Genomic DNA, 13,035 nt, shown 5'->3' with positions numbered 1-13,035 from the left:
TGAGTGGGGAGACAGAACGTTTACCCTAGGAAGCGTCCGCTCTGACGGGGGAGATGAGGCCCCTTTCTCAGGGAACCTGGGCCACACATACCCTGGAGGAAATCACTTGAGAGTGTTGAAGAGCAGGGACCGGTGAGGGTGAATTAATCCAGGAGCAACCAGCCTCGTGGGGCATGGAAAGTCGAGTGGGCAGGTGGGGCAGGGCCCGGGGGCCTGGGAGGCTGGGGTCTTGAGGATGGGCAGTCTGGAGCCCCTTGGGGGTTTCTGAGTTGGTTCCTGCAGGCTCTCAGCTCTCCTTCAGCCTTCAGGGCAAAGCGGGGAGGGGATGAGCCCCAGGCTTGAAAGGGGACCCCCCGACCTGTTGCCTTCTCATCCTCCCCCGTAGCTACCTCAGGCCAAGGAAGGGGAGGGGTGGATGGGGAGAGAAAGGGGGGCAGAGGGGAGAAGCTGGTCCTTTCCCTCCTGTGCCCCTCTCTAGCTCCCCTTCCCGGACCTCCTCCCCATCCATTCCCGCTGGTTCGGGGCCTCCCTAGTCCTCTCCTCCTGCTCTGGGTGCTGAGGCCTCTGGGCCCTTGCTGGGACGGGGCCCTGGACAGCTGATGTGGCTTTGCCTGGAAAGGCGCGGTATCCTGGGTGGCTGAGTCCCAACTTGGGTCCACCCTGGGAGCATGTTTCCTGGAAACCAGTCATGGGGGAAGGGAGCCCCTGGGAGCCCCTGGTGTGTGTGGGGGCACTGGAGGAACCCCCTGCCTCTGACTGTCCTAATTGGATGCCTCCTGAGGGCCCAGATTGTTCGCATCTCCCATGGCTGCTGAGGAGGCAGAGGGTGGGGCCTTCTTTGGAGCCAGACACAAATCATTAGAGGGTGGATCTGGGCAGGGCGGCCCTGGGGCCTCAGGAGAGAGGCTGAGGAAACAGACTAGGAGAAGAGGATTCCACCTGCGGGCAAGCACAGCGGGCCAGGGTGCCCTTCCTGGCCAGGGGTGGGGGTGCTCGGGGTGAGGTGAGGGGTAGGGCGTCCTTGGTGACCCTCTGTAGCCCATCCTGGGCGAGGTCCCCGTAGCTGAGAGGGGGTCAGTGTCTACGAGGAAACAAGCAGACAGGCCCTGGTGGCCGGGCTCTGGGGGTAGGGTCCAGGTCTTTGAGAACCCTCAAGGTTTTGGGGTGTTCTCTTCATCAGTCAAGCCAAGGTCCCAGTTGGGAGCCCACCCCCCCATCCTGGGCCTCTCACTTCCCCAACATCACCTGATATGGACTCTTTCCTTGGAGGGAGGGTAGATAGCCCTAATAGTCCCTTCCTGGGTCCCTGTCTTCCACCCTAGTCATGGTCCAGGGTCCTCGTTCCTAACAACGAACACTTAGAGAGCACCTGATGCATACATGCTGTGTCCTGGGTTCTGGGTGGGGTGGGCACTGCCCTAGGAGGGTGACAGTTAATGCTTGGGGGGTCCTGCAGGAGCCAAGGTCAGTTGGGCTGATGTGGCAAGATGTTTGTCAACATCAACATGCATCTATTTTTTAATAAAAATATATGTATTTTTAAAATTTATTTTTGGCTGTGCTGCGTCTTCATTGCCGTGCTCAGGTTTTCTCTGGTTGTGGCGAGTGGGGGCTACTCCCTGGTTAACGGTCCGTGGGCTTCTCATTGTGGTGGCTTCTCTTGTTGCAGAGCACAGGCTCTAGAGCTCGACCGTAGTTGCCCCGTGGCATAGAGTTGGACACAACTTAGCAACTGAACAACAGCAACTGGAAACAGTAGTTTCCAGACCAGGGATCGAGCCTGTGTCCCCTGCATTGGCAGGTGGACCACTGACTGGGCCATCAGTGAAGTCCTGATATGCATCTGTTGAGCATCAACTGCATACGGGGGCCCCCAGATCACCTTGCACCTGCCGTCAACACCATAGGGTGGGTGTAGTCCCAGGGGCCCTTCCCGCATACCCTAGTCCTGCTCAAGTCTGAGACAGGCCTGTTCTACTCATGCTGAGAACGCACTGGCTCTTCAGCAACCTCTGGAGAGGAGACCCAGGGCCTGTAGGTTTGGTCAAGCCCGGGGCTGGCGTGGGGACCCTGGGGGGATTCAGCTGTCTCCCCGGGGTCTCTTCCTCCTGTCTCCTCCCTGTTCTGCTGGACTCCCAGCGGCCTCTGGGGCTGGATTGCCTCCTCCTTTTCCCGACCTCTTCCTCCTCTGGGCCAAGCTGCTGACAGCTGCAGGGGGTGTGGGCCTGGCGCTGCCCCTCCGGCTGCCAGAGGCCTCTCCCTGCTGGGGGTGGAGGACAGGCCTGGGCAGGAGGAGTCATGGCCGAGAGGACCTTGGCTCCTGCCAGGCCTCCCTTCCTTCCCTGGCACGGAGAGTGGGCACTGCTCGGGCCCTGGCTTCAGGCCCGGCTGCCCTGCCTACTGCCTGCTGGCTGCTCAGAAACCCTGGGCCTTGGCTTCCTAACAGCGTCATTGGGGAGATCTGGCAAGGGCTGTCCGGAGCTGTGAAGGAAGCATGTCTGGGTCTTCTTAGGCCTTCCAAGGATGGCCACACTCTCCAGAGAGCCAGGGAGGCCTTCCTGGGGTCTGTCTCCGCCCCTCCACCTGGGAAGAGGGGCTGAGCTGGGCCTGTACTTCTGCAAGTGAGGCCTTTCTGGGCTGAGGTGGGCACAGAAGTGGAGGGGGGCTCCAGAGGTGGCAGAGTCTCCAAAGGCCAGAGGCACAGGGCCTGGGAGTCACTGGTGTGGGGAAACCTAGGCCCTGCCCTTGGCGCATAGCCTGATGTCAGCAGGGGAAAGGGTAGAGTGACGGGGTGATGGTGCGGCCTTGGTGATTTTTGAGAAAAGTCTAGGAAACTCTCTGTCCCTTCAAACTGGGCTTCAAGACGGACGTCTGGGTACTTTGGAGATGGGATGCAGGCTCTGGAGAGGCAGGGCGTGGGTGGTGGGTGCCTTGTGGCTTGGTCCTCTCTCCAGGCTTCTGGCTCTGCTTCATATGCACTTCTTTGAACTGAGGGAGGCCTGTCTGGACAGAGGAGGGCAGTCAGCTGCTGGTGCGGGGGTTGGGGGCTGGTTCCTGGAGGGTGGCTCCAGCGAGGAGGGGAAGCTCTTTCTCTGTGGGGGTGAGTGGCTGGTGCAAGGGTGGCCTCTGAGCCACTCAGGTGACCGCAGGTTCGTTTGTTCCCTCCCCCAGACTGTCCTGGAGTAGCAGGAAGTCCTCCCAGATATTGTGGAAGAGCCCTGGTGTTCTGACCTTGCCCCCTAATCTTGACCTTGAGACCCTGCTCCCCACACCCAGGAACCCTCAGACTTTACAGTTGGGGTGGGAGCAGAATAAACTCTGGTTGTCCCCTCTCGGTAGCCCGTGCAGTCCCCACTTTGCAACAAGGAGACACCCTTGCGTGCGAGGCCACCCACTTTCTAGGCAGGAAGTCCTTCCAGCAGTCTGACCTCAGCATACCAGCTCTGATCTGCATGAAACCCGGACTCCCTCCCTGTCCCCATGTGTGTGGGCCCAGAGCCCAGGCCACCCACGTGCCTCCCTCCACCCCTGGAAGATTCTCATTCAGACAGGCCCCGTGCAGACACAGACGCCAGGGTCCTGGCAGCGCCTAAATCATTAGCACCGCCAAGATTAGGCCGCTAATCTCCAGGCTGGGAGCGGGCGGGTGCCAGTCGCCAGGATGTGGGCTTGTGTTTTTTCCTTGCAGGGGCCGCCCTTCCCCAGGGTGCGGCTGCCCGGCAGGTCCTGCCTCTCCTGCGCTCAGCAACTCCTCTGGGGGCCCTTGGGGGGCGTCTTTCCATAGGTACTGGTAGGGTGAGCAGGGGCGGTCACCCTAACCAACTCTCGGATTCCCTCTCTCCCTCGGCCCCTGCTTGACTCATTCCCGCAAAGACCCTAGGAGGCAGGAGTTACCCCATTTTGCAAATGAGGCAACCGAAGCAGTGAACTGACTTCCTGAAAGGCTTGGATCCAGGGTTCCCTCAGGTCAGCAGCTGCGACTGTTCCTCTCAGGTAGGGCAGCCCCTGGCCAGGAACTGTGTCTCCCGCACGGGCTGGAAGTAATCCCAGGAGAGCTGGGGGCTCCCCTAGGTCAGAGGCTGACTCGCTCCCACTGTAAGGAGTGGGGGAGGGTGTCCCCCTGGATCTCTCCACCCTCTCCCTGGAATCCAAGAATGCTGGGTGGGGGGCCAGAGCAGCCCCAGGCTCCGGGCCTGTGGAGCCTTGTCCCAGGCCCTTTCTGGCTCCCAGGGTTGGGTTCTCCGGACTCCCCCAAGAATGAGCTCAGCCGCCTAATTGCGGTTGAGGATGCAGGATCACCCTACCCCCGGGGCTGCGGCTCCAACACCACCTTTGTTTCTAATAGACAATGGCGGCTAAGAGGCCATCGTGCTCAGGCCAGGCTTGGGCAGGGGAGGGGGCCCGGGGATGCACTCAGGGTGTCCAGCCTGAGCCCCAGGCCCTAGGCGGCTTGTACAGAAGCAAATTACACAGCTGGGGTTTTGGCTCCGACTTCAAGGGCCAGGGGCCCAGCCCCCCGTTAGCCTGGTTATAAAGGGCTGCCTGGGGTCTCTGTCCAGACCAGACCCTGCGCTTGACTTGTGGACGTCATGGCCGCCACCACCAGCAGCATCCGCCAGTTTTCCACCTCCGGCTCTGTCAAGGGCCTGTGTATGCCCAGCGGGGGTTTCTCTCGGATGTCTTCCATCCGTGTTGGGGGTGCTTGCCGGGCCCCCAGCCTCCTGGGAGTCGGCAGCTCCGGCAATATGTCCATGTCCTCGTCCCGCTTCTCCATGGGCTTGGGGGGCGGCTATGGTGGGGGCTACACCTGCAACCTGGGCGGGGGCTTCGGCTCCAGCTTTGGCATGGCCGACAACTTGCTGGGAGGCAGTGAGAAGGAGACCATGCAGAACCTCAACGACCGCCTGGCCTCCTACCTGGACAAGGTGCGTGCCCTGGAGGAGGCCAATGCCGACCTGGAGGTGAAGATCCACGACTGGTACAAGAAGCAGGGACCCGGGCCCGCCCGAGACTACAGCCACTACTTCAAGACCATCGAGGAGCTTCGGACCAAGGTGGGCACTCCCTGCCCTCTGTCCTCAGTATCTACTTCCGACTCATACATCCCAACTTTGGACCTTTGCCAACATCTCTCCTCCAGCCTAGGTTTCCATCATTCATCCATTCATTCACTCATTCTCTCACTTGCCCTGGAACCCAGATCTGGTCCCCAGGCCTGGAGGGCATCCCACGAAGGGAGGCTGTTTGGAGTTCCTTCTTCCTGGGGGAGGGTATTTGGTGTGGGTGATGGAGGCATGGTCAGGGAAGTCTTCAAAACCTTGAGGGCAGCAGAAGACATTCCAGGTATAGAGATCAGTGTGGATAAAGGCATAGAAGTGGGAACGAGTTTGGTGTGGCTGCTGGGAGATGAGGCTGGAAGTCTCCTTCTCACTATTCCATTCCCCTCTGAGTTTGCTCCCCTGCTACCTGCCTCACCTCCTCCAGGCAGTCCTCTTGGTTGGATGGCACTTGCCTTTTGTCCTCAGATCTTGGGGTCCTTTCTGTACTTTGAGGTTCAGTCTATACTGTGTTCATTGTGCTGATTTCACTGAGTTTGACATATTCTCCCAGCTGTTTTCGTTATGGGTCTTCCTCATTCCTTCCACGATGTTCACGCCGGGGTTCCCTAAGGGCAGATGCTGTCTCTCCTTGCAGAGTTCTCAGAGCAGGGCGGGGTGGTCCCTGAGAAAAGGAGCTGTGTCTTCCTACTTAGACTGGAAGCTCTCAAGGAGAGAAATTTCTCTAACTTAGTCTGATGGAAGAGGCAGCACACAGACTCTGATCTGATCTCTATGAACTCGTGACCTTGGCATTCTGTAAATGTCACACCTGGGTCTTTTGCACAAACCTTCTTGCTGGAAGGACCTAAAGGGCTGCAGTTTCCAGAGGCAGGAGAGAGGTCAAACAGGTTCAAGAGCCAGGCTTGGGGAGAGCTAGGCTAGGGGCTGGCTGGCCTGGGCTCAGCCCGCTCTGTTTCCTGGTGGAGAACCAGGCCTGTGGCCCTGTGAGGGGCTTTGCCGGTTCCTGCCAGGGACCCAGGCCAGGAAGGGAACTCCTGCATTTGCCCCCTGGAAGCCGCACCGATGGGAGTGCCAGGCCAGATACCGGCCTTGGTCTGGGCAGTGGGGAACCCAGGGGAGCCCTGGTGAGTCAGTGTTCCCGAGCTCCAGGGTCAGCCAGCTCCTCACCGCCAGACCCCAGTGCGCCGCACACCAGGCCGCTGAGTCACTGGCCCTCGGCGGTTTTCACCACCACCCCCTCGCTGGGCCCCATCAGCCTCCTGACTGGGAGGTGGGAGGTAGGGCAAGTCTGCAGGCTGCAGACGGGCCCACTGAGGCCCTGGGGCCAGCTTAAACTGGCTCTTGGGTTCAGTCTGGAAACGGAGCCTGACCCAGGGAGTCTTTACAGAACTTAGGGCCTCGAGTGGGCTCTGAGGTCCAGGCTGAGTTTCCTGGGGCTGCCCCCTCTTAGACCTTGTACACTTCAACCCTCAGTCTTAAAAAACTCCGAAGTCTACCCAGCTCATCTGCCAAGACTTCCTCTCTGCTTCCTCCGGGCAGCATGCAGGGGCCTCCCCCTCCCCCTCCCCCACGGCCCTTGAAGGGAGCCTCTCAGGTGTTCTCACACCAATAATGACAGCGGCAGTAATAATAACGAACCCTCTGCTCCTTCCAGAGCCTCTCCCTTTCCTTGTGGTCGTTTGAACCTCCCAGCTGACCCTGTGGGAAAAGAAAACCTTGGCCTAAGGTTTGATGTGGGACCCATCATAGCTTTAATAACCATTTCGTTAATTGTTTAATTAAATTAATGTTTCCTGGGGGCTGACTCTGGGCCAGGCACTGTGCCCAGGTCTGGGGATTCCAAACAGAATGAGACAGGCGTGAGACCAGGCCATGTTCCTCTGGAGCACAGAGACCAGTGGAAGAGAAGAAAAATACACATAAAAAAGTCATGGAAAAAACTGCACTTGTGAGAAGTACCATGTAAGAGAGATGGACCGAGGGGAGGAATGATGGGGAGGAAGGACTCAGACAGGGAATGGAAGAGGGCTTCCTGGAGGAGGTGGCAACTGAGCCCAGAGGTGAGTTTAGTTGGGGAAGACGGAGTGAGGCCCAGGCAGCTTGGGCAGTGACTCTCATGGTGGGAGAGGGTTGCATATGGGTCTTTCTACTGGCATCATGGTATCCATACCTGGGTATCATGCCCTCTCTCCTCGTGAGGAGACCACAGGGGCCCTCACCTCGCTCACTCCAGCTCACTATCCAAAGGGTTGTCAGAGGGGTGTTGCAAGGCCTTCCCAGGGCTGCCAAGGGTGCTTGCTCACCAGCCCCACCATGTTCCCCAGATCCTGGCGGCCACCATTGACAACGCCAACTTGGTGCTGCAGATCGATAATGCCCACCTGGCAGCTGATGACTTCCGCACCAAGTGAGTCGGGGCCTCCCAGGCGGCTCAGGGGGCTGGTGCGGTCCGGCTCTGCACCCCACAGAGCTCTCTGTGTGTATGAGGGTGTCCTCGGGGCACTCCATGCCTCATGCTTCCCCTCGCTGCAGGTATGAGACGGAACTGAACCTGCGCATGAGCGTGGAGGCCGACATCAACGGCCTACGCAGGGTTCTGGACGAGCTGACCCTGGCCAGAGCCGACCTGGAGATGCAGATTGAGAACCTCAAGGAGGAGCTGGCCTACCTCCGGAAGAACCACGAGGAGGTGAGGCCAGCTCGGGGATGCAGGAGAGACTTGCCTGGGAACAGGCAAGGCTGGGCTCCCCACATCTTCCTGGGCCAAGGCCACGCTCTCCGTCCAATTCCTGTCTCTGATGCGTTCCTGGCTCTGACCCTGGGAGACCCTCAGAGGGCCCTGGTTGAGGCCTGGAGGGCCCTCTCTCTGGAAAGATACTTCCCTATCCCTCGAGGCACAGCCTGCTATGTGGTGGCAGTTAACTATCTAATGGGCCAATCGGTCTAAGAACACGCCGGCTAATTATTATGATTAATTGTAATAGTGATAGTCATAACACTGCCCAGCGCATTCCAAGTGATTCACAGCAATTATCTCAGCTGATACCGACAGCATCACTGCGAGAAAGGAGCCAGTTCCTCCCTTTGCCAGCAAGGGGACTGAGGCTCAGAGAGGTTAAGGAATTTATCCAAGGCTGCACGGGGGTGGGTCTTCCCTCCCGTCTGCCTGAGCCATGTCTGCACCAGCTCTGACGCCACCACTCTGACACTTCTCCCACCTCTTAGGGACCCCAAGGCTTAACCCAAGGGTAGGGATCCAAGACCCTGCAGGGGGACTGATGAGCCTTGTGGCTTCCTTCTCACCAGACCTCTGGGGTGGCCTGAGCTGAGAGAGCCTAATGCCCGAATGGCAGGAGTTCATCAAGTGGTTCTGCTTGATTTTGAGGCTGGTTTTGGGGATGCATCCCTGAGCAGATTCACATTTCCTAGTGAGGTCTGACTCCCCCAGTACCAGCAAGGGGCTGCTTTCCTTGTGCTTATGTTGCGTGGCTGGTGGTAGGGGCCCGAAGTGAGGGGTCAGGGCAGCGAGTGAGGTTGTCCTGGCTCATCCCCCAGTGTGACCAGGAGCTGCCTTCTCTCCTGCCCCAGCACCCACTGGGACTGGGCGAAGTCCACCCTCCAAGTGTGCGCTGGGGGAGATTGTTGACATCCACAGCCGTGCGCGTTTGAGACATGGCCACATCCATCGCCACCTTCAGGGTGAGGAGCTGTTGGCCTGTTTGTGTCTGTCCTCTGCGATCATCTCTCCCAGAATGAGAAGGCAGCCCCAGGCACTCTCCCCAGGATGGCACTGAGTGAGCTCCTTTATCCCTCTCTGCCCAGGAGATGAATGCCCTGCGAGGCCAGGTGGGCGGGGACGTCAACGTGGAGATGGACGCTGCCCCCGGCGTGGACCTGAGCCGCATCCTGAACGAGATGCGCGACCAGTATGAGAAGATGGCGGAGAAGAACCGCAAGGATGCCGAGGACTGGTTCTTCAGCAAGGTGGGCAGCCCGCGTGAGCAGATATGCACACAGGTGTGCGTGGTGCTTTGTGCTGGGCACTGCCTGGAAAACTTGCAGATGTGGATTCCCAGCTGGAAGGACCTTTGGAAACCAGTTGGGACCAAACCATCACGTTCAGGGGGAGACTGTGAGGCTCAGAGAGGCCTCAAGCTCACATAGCCCTTCACGGGGGCCCGGGAAGCAGAGCCAGATCTCCCGACCCCACCAGACACCCCCCCAGCCCGGGAATTCGTAGGCAGGTGTGTATTTGGATGCAGACTCCTATGCCCCCAGTAAGAACAACACCCAGAGCAAAGGCCAGGGCCTGCCCTTGCGTGTGCCTGCAGCCCAGTAAGGAAGCAGCAAACGACCGCAGGACAAGATGAATCCTGCAAGCACCAGTGTGTACCAGCGAGCCTGAGGCCCTCTAGGGCCGGAGAAGGGCGGGTCTGGGAGGTCAGGGCTCGGGGGTGGCCTCTGCCCTCTACCTCACCTCTGCCAGCCTCCTCAAGCCCCAGGGGCCCATCCTGCCTTCCAGACGGAGGAGCTGAACCGCGAGGTGGCCACCAACACCGAGGCCCTGCAGAGCAGCCGGACAGAGATCACAGAGCTGCGCCGCACGGTCCAGAACCTGGAGATTGAGCTTCAGTCCCAGCTCAGCATGGTAGGGCCGCCGTCCCCTCCCTGCCCTGTGCCCACCGCTCCAGGGTGGGCCCCGCCTCCTGGACCCCCGCTGGGAGAACTAGAGGCTCCCTGCCCCGCTCTGCCATGCTGGCAGCATCCACAGGCCCGCACCACCTGGGGACCCACTTCTGGGGGGCTCTGTCGTGGGGAAGGGCCCCAGCTTGGTTTCCCCAGTCACCTACACCTCGACCCCCAGAAAGCCTCGCTGGAGGGCAGCCTGGCGGAGACCGAGGCACGCTATGGAGCCCAGCTGACCCAGATGCAGGGGCTCATCAGCAGCATCGAGGCTCAGCTGAGCGAGCTGCGCTGTGACATGGAGCGGCAGAACCACGAGTACCAAGTGCTGCTGGACGTGAAGACCCGGCTGGAGCAGGAGATTGCCACCTACCGCCGCCTGCTGGAGGGCGAGGACGCCCAGTGAGTGGAGGGCACCCCGCACCTGCTCAGTGGGCTGGAGTGGCTTCACCCGGGACGGATAGCACCAGCTGAGGCAGGAGGAGGCGTGGAGGCTTGCAGGAGACGAAGCAGAGAACACTGGCTGGGGTCCCACTAGATGGTATAGGCTCTGGGGAGCCAACGGGGCGCTTTTGTGTAGAGAGAAGTATGGCTGTCAAGACATCTTAGAACAGTCACTTTGGCTACAGAGAGAGAAATGTGTCTGAGGGGACAGGGTGGGGTCAGGGAGACCTGTCAGGAAACTGGAGCAGGGAGTAAGGCCAGGGAAAGTGTTAGTTGCTCAGTCAGGTCCAGACTCTTTGTGACTCCATGGACTATAGCCCTCCAGGCTCCTCTGGCCATGGAATTCTCCAGGCAAAAATCCTGGAGTGGGTGGCCATGCCCTCCTCTAGGGGATCTTCCCGACCCAGGGATCAAACCCGGGTTTCCTGCATTGCAGGCAGATTCTTTACCGTCTGAGTCACCGGGGAAGAAGACCTGCTATAAGGCAGGTGGAGGACAGGGGAGGGGAGGTGGTGCACCCAGAGGATGTGTTACAGCTAAAAACAGCAGGGTTGGATGCCTGAACACGGGGGTGAGCGTGGCTTGTAGGCGGAACTCAATAAATGTTTGAGTAAGTGCATGAAGGAACGGGTAACAATGACCCTGGGTTTCTGGTTCCAGTGACTGTATGGATGGTGATCCCATTGTCCAGGATGGGTGGCGCTCTGGTTTGGAGTTGGGAGGGTGCTCAGGCCCTGGGGTAAAGGGGCCATGGACATCCTGGAGTCTCCATGCTCAGACAGTCATTCCAGCGTTTTGCTCTGTGACCATGGCCAAGTCCATCTGTAGTCTAACCACAGTCTCTCCTGTTTTAACGAACTTTATTTGTTGGGCCCTTCAGGATATGGAAAAAAACACTCGCTCAGCTTCTCCTTGTAAATCCCTGGTTGGCAGCAAATTGCCTCTGGGCCTCCTGTTGGGGTATCCACTTTCTTTATTCCTGCCCACTGGGCCTGTCCCTTTGACCCCATGGTTGCCATTCTCTTCTGTGTCCTCCCCGCTGTGATTTCTCTTCGATTTCCTGGGACTTCTCTCCCCTCGGCCTCCCCAGCTGCTCCTCCTCCCAGGGGGCTGGACTCCCCACCGGCACCCCTGGGCTGACAGCTCCCCCTCTTCCTGCAGCCTGTCCACCCAGTATTCCTCCTCCCTGGTCTCACAGCCCATCCGGGAAGGTAAGAGCCTGCCCCGTCCTGCCCAGGGCGGGTGGGGAGAGGCTGAGGCCCCTTCTGTGTGGGGGGCTCAGGGAGGGCCTCCAGCCTGAGGTTCTGTGTGTATCCCTCCCCCTCCGCCCGCAGGCACGGTGACCACCCGCCAGGTGCGGACCATTATGGAGGAAGTCCAGGACGGCAAGGTGGTCTCCTCCCGCGAGCAGGTCCACCGCTCCACCCACTGAGGCCCCTTTCCACCTGCAACAGCCCAGCTTCCAGGGTCCAGGGGCAGCCATTGCCTCCAGCTCCCAGCACGCTACTGCCGCGCCCCGAGAGCCCGTCTGGGCCACCACCCAAGAGCTGTTGCATTTCTCTGTCTGCTTCCCGCAGCCCCTCGCTGACGGGGGCCTCCTGACTTTGTCCCAGTGACTGCAATTAAAGCTTTGCTTGAAGTTCCATGTCTCCTGTGACTTGGTCTGGTCATTGGTTTGGGCAGTGTGGGCTGGCGATGGTGGGGTGAGAGAGACATTGTTAAACGTCTGGGGCTGCTTGTCACCTGCCAATCTGTCCTCCCACCCCATCTGGGCCTGGGGCCCAAAGGAGGGAGGCAGGATGCTTGAGGATAGAGGGATGGGATAGTCCACCATTTGGGGAAGGTTTTGAGAATCAGTCCCTGGGTCCCCCATTGTCTGAGACTGGCCCCTGGGAGGGCCCCATAGACTTTCCAGGAGCCACACCTGTTATAGAGAGCGCCCTGCCTCAGCCTGGGGCGGCTACAAGGCCAAGATCAGAGGGAGAGGGGCTGGGCAGGGGACTTCCTGGAGAAGTGGTCCAGGGCACTGAAGGGTGTGAGGCTGGCAGGGGCATGGCCACCCCAGGGAACCAGACGGGCTCTGTTGGGCTTGGGGGTGTGTGGGGCGGGGTGGCCGCTCTGTGTGTGAGCGTGGGGGGGGCGTCCTGTTTGCTTTGGTGGCTTGGCAGCTGCAGGGCTGTTGGGGAATCTCTCTCAGCTGCTGGAGGGGGCTGTCTGGGCCTGTCTGGGAAGTGGAAGCCATCGGCAGTCTGAGACACGACCACATTCCGCCCAGCGGGCCCGCCGGGACCCTGGGACCGAGGGTGGTGGGCAGGTCAGGGTGGGGCTGTGGGGCGGGCACCCGGCCCATCCTGAGGGGCTAGCTCAGGGGATGGGGTGGGGCCTCTGGGGGTGGCTGCAGGGGAGGAGACTGGCGGGGGTTGGGGGTTCCCAGGAAGACCGTCTTCTTGGGCAGTGTCCTTTAGATTTCCAGCCGGTTGGGACCTGAAGCCACATACCCCACATCCGAGGGTTCTTGGGACACAGGAGGGGTAGGGAGGCTGGAAGGGGCCTGCCCCTCAGAGTTCTTCCTGTTCCCCTTATCTTGATGCCCCCTCCCAAACTGCTACTTCCCCAGCCTGCAGCTAAGCTCTTCTTTGCCCGCTCCAGCCCAGAACTCCCCATCTGAGAAAGAGAAAATGGGGAAAGGTCAAGAAAGGATGCTAGAGTCCCAGGGGGTTCCAGGGATAGAGACAGGAGCAGAAAACTGGCCAGATGGAATCATGGCCCCAACATGCTCCCCTGGCGTCAGGGCTCTGCAAAAAGCGGGGCCAGTATGTCAGGGGCCCCCGGGGAGGAGGAAGGGTGC

General features: G+C 59.9%; 1 protein-coding gene across 4 annotated transcripts; it reads left to right on the top strand.

The window, feature by feature from the left end:
- Window positions 1-2,464: 2,464 nt before the first annotated feature.
- On the top strand, window positions 2,465-11,826 carry LOC122695097 (keratin, type I cytoskeletal 42). 4 transcript variants are annotated; one of them, XM_043904578.1, is made up of 10 exons: window positions 2,465-2,642; window positions 3,874-3,993; window positions 4,560-5,054; window positions 7,385-7,467; window positions 7,593-7,749; window positions 8,883-9,044; window positions 9,583-9,708; window positions 9,925-10,145; window positions 11,349-11,398; window positions 11,522-11,826. In XM_043904578.1, exons 3-10 carry the CDS (start codon window positions 4,590-4,592, stop codon window positions 11,617-11,619), a joined length of 1,362 nt encoding a protein of 453 aa, XP_043760513.1. In that variant the 5' UTR covers window positions 2,465-2,642; window positions 3,874-3,993; window positions 4,560-4,589; the 3' UTR covers window positions 11,620-11,826. The 4 variants fall into 4 exon arrangements, with proteins under 4 accessions (XP_043760513.1, XP_043760515.1, XP_043760514.1 ...); XM_043904580.1 differs by having other exon boundaries at window positions 2,466-2,621; XM_043904579.1 differs by lacking the exon at window positions 2,465-2,642 and having other exon boundaries at window positions 3,708-3,993.
- The last annotated feature ends 1,209 nt before the right edge of the window (window positions 11,827-13,035 follow it).

The sequence above is a fragment of the Cervus elaphus genome, chromosome 5 (assembly GCF_910594005.1).
Source record: "Cervus elaphus chromosome 5, mCerEla1.1, whole genome shotgun sequence".
In the NCBI taxonomy this organism is placed as follows: Eukaryota; Metazoa; Chordata; class Mammalia; order Artiodactyla; family Cervidae; genus Cervus; species Cervus elaphus.
This window is presented reverse-complemented; position numbering and strand designations above follow the sequence as displayed.

What these genes read in the sequence shown, in the direction of transcription:
- LOC122695097 (XM_043904578.1), top strand. Translation starts at nt 4,590, where the DNA reads ATGGCCGCCACCACCAGCAGCATCCGCCAGTTTTCCACCTCCGGCTCT. An exon ending in TCGAGGAGCTTCGGACCAAG is followed by an intron (nt 5,055 to 7,384) that starts GTGGGCACTCCC and finishes CATGTTCCCCAG; the next exon opens with ATCCTGGCGGCCACCATTGA. An exon ending in GCTGATGACTTCCGCACCAA is followed by an intron (nt 7,468 to 7,592) that starts GTGAGTCGGGGC and finishes CCCTCGCTGCAG; the next exon opens with GTATGAGACGGAACTGAACC.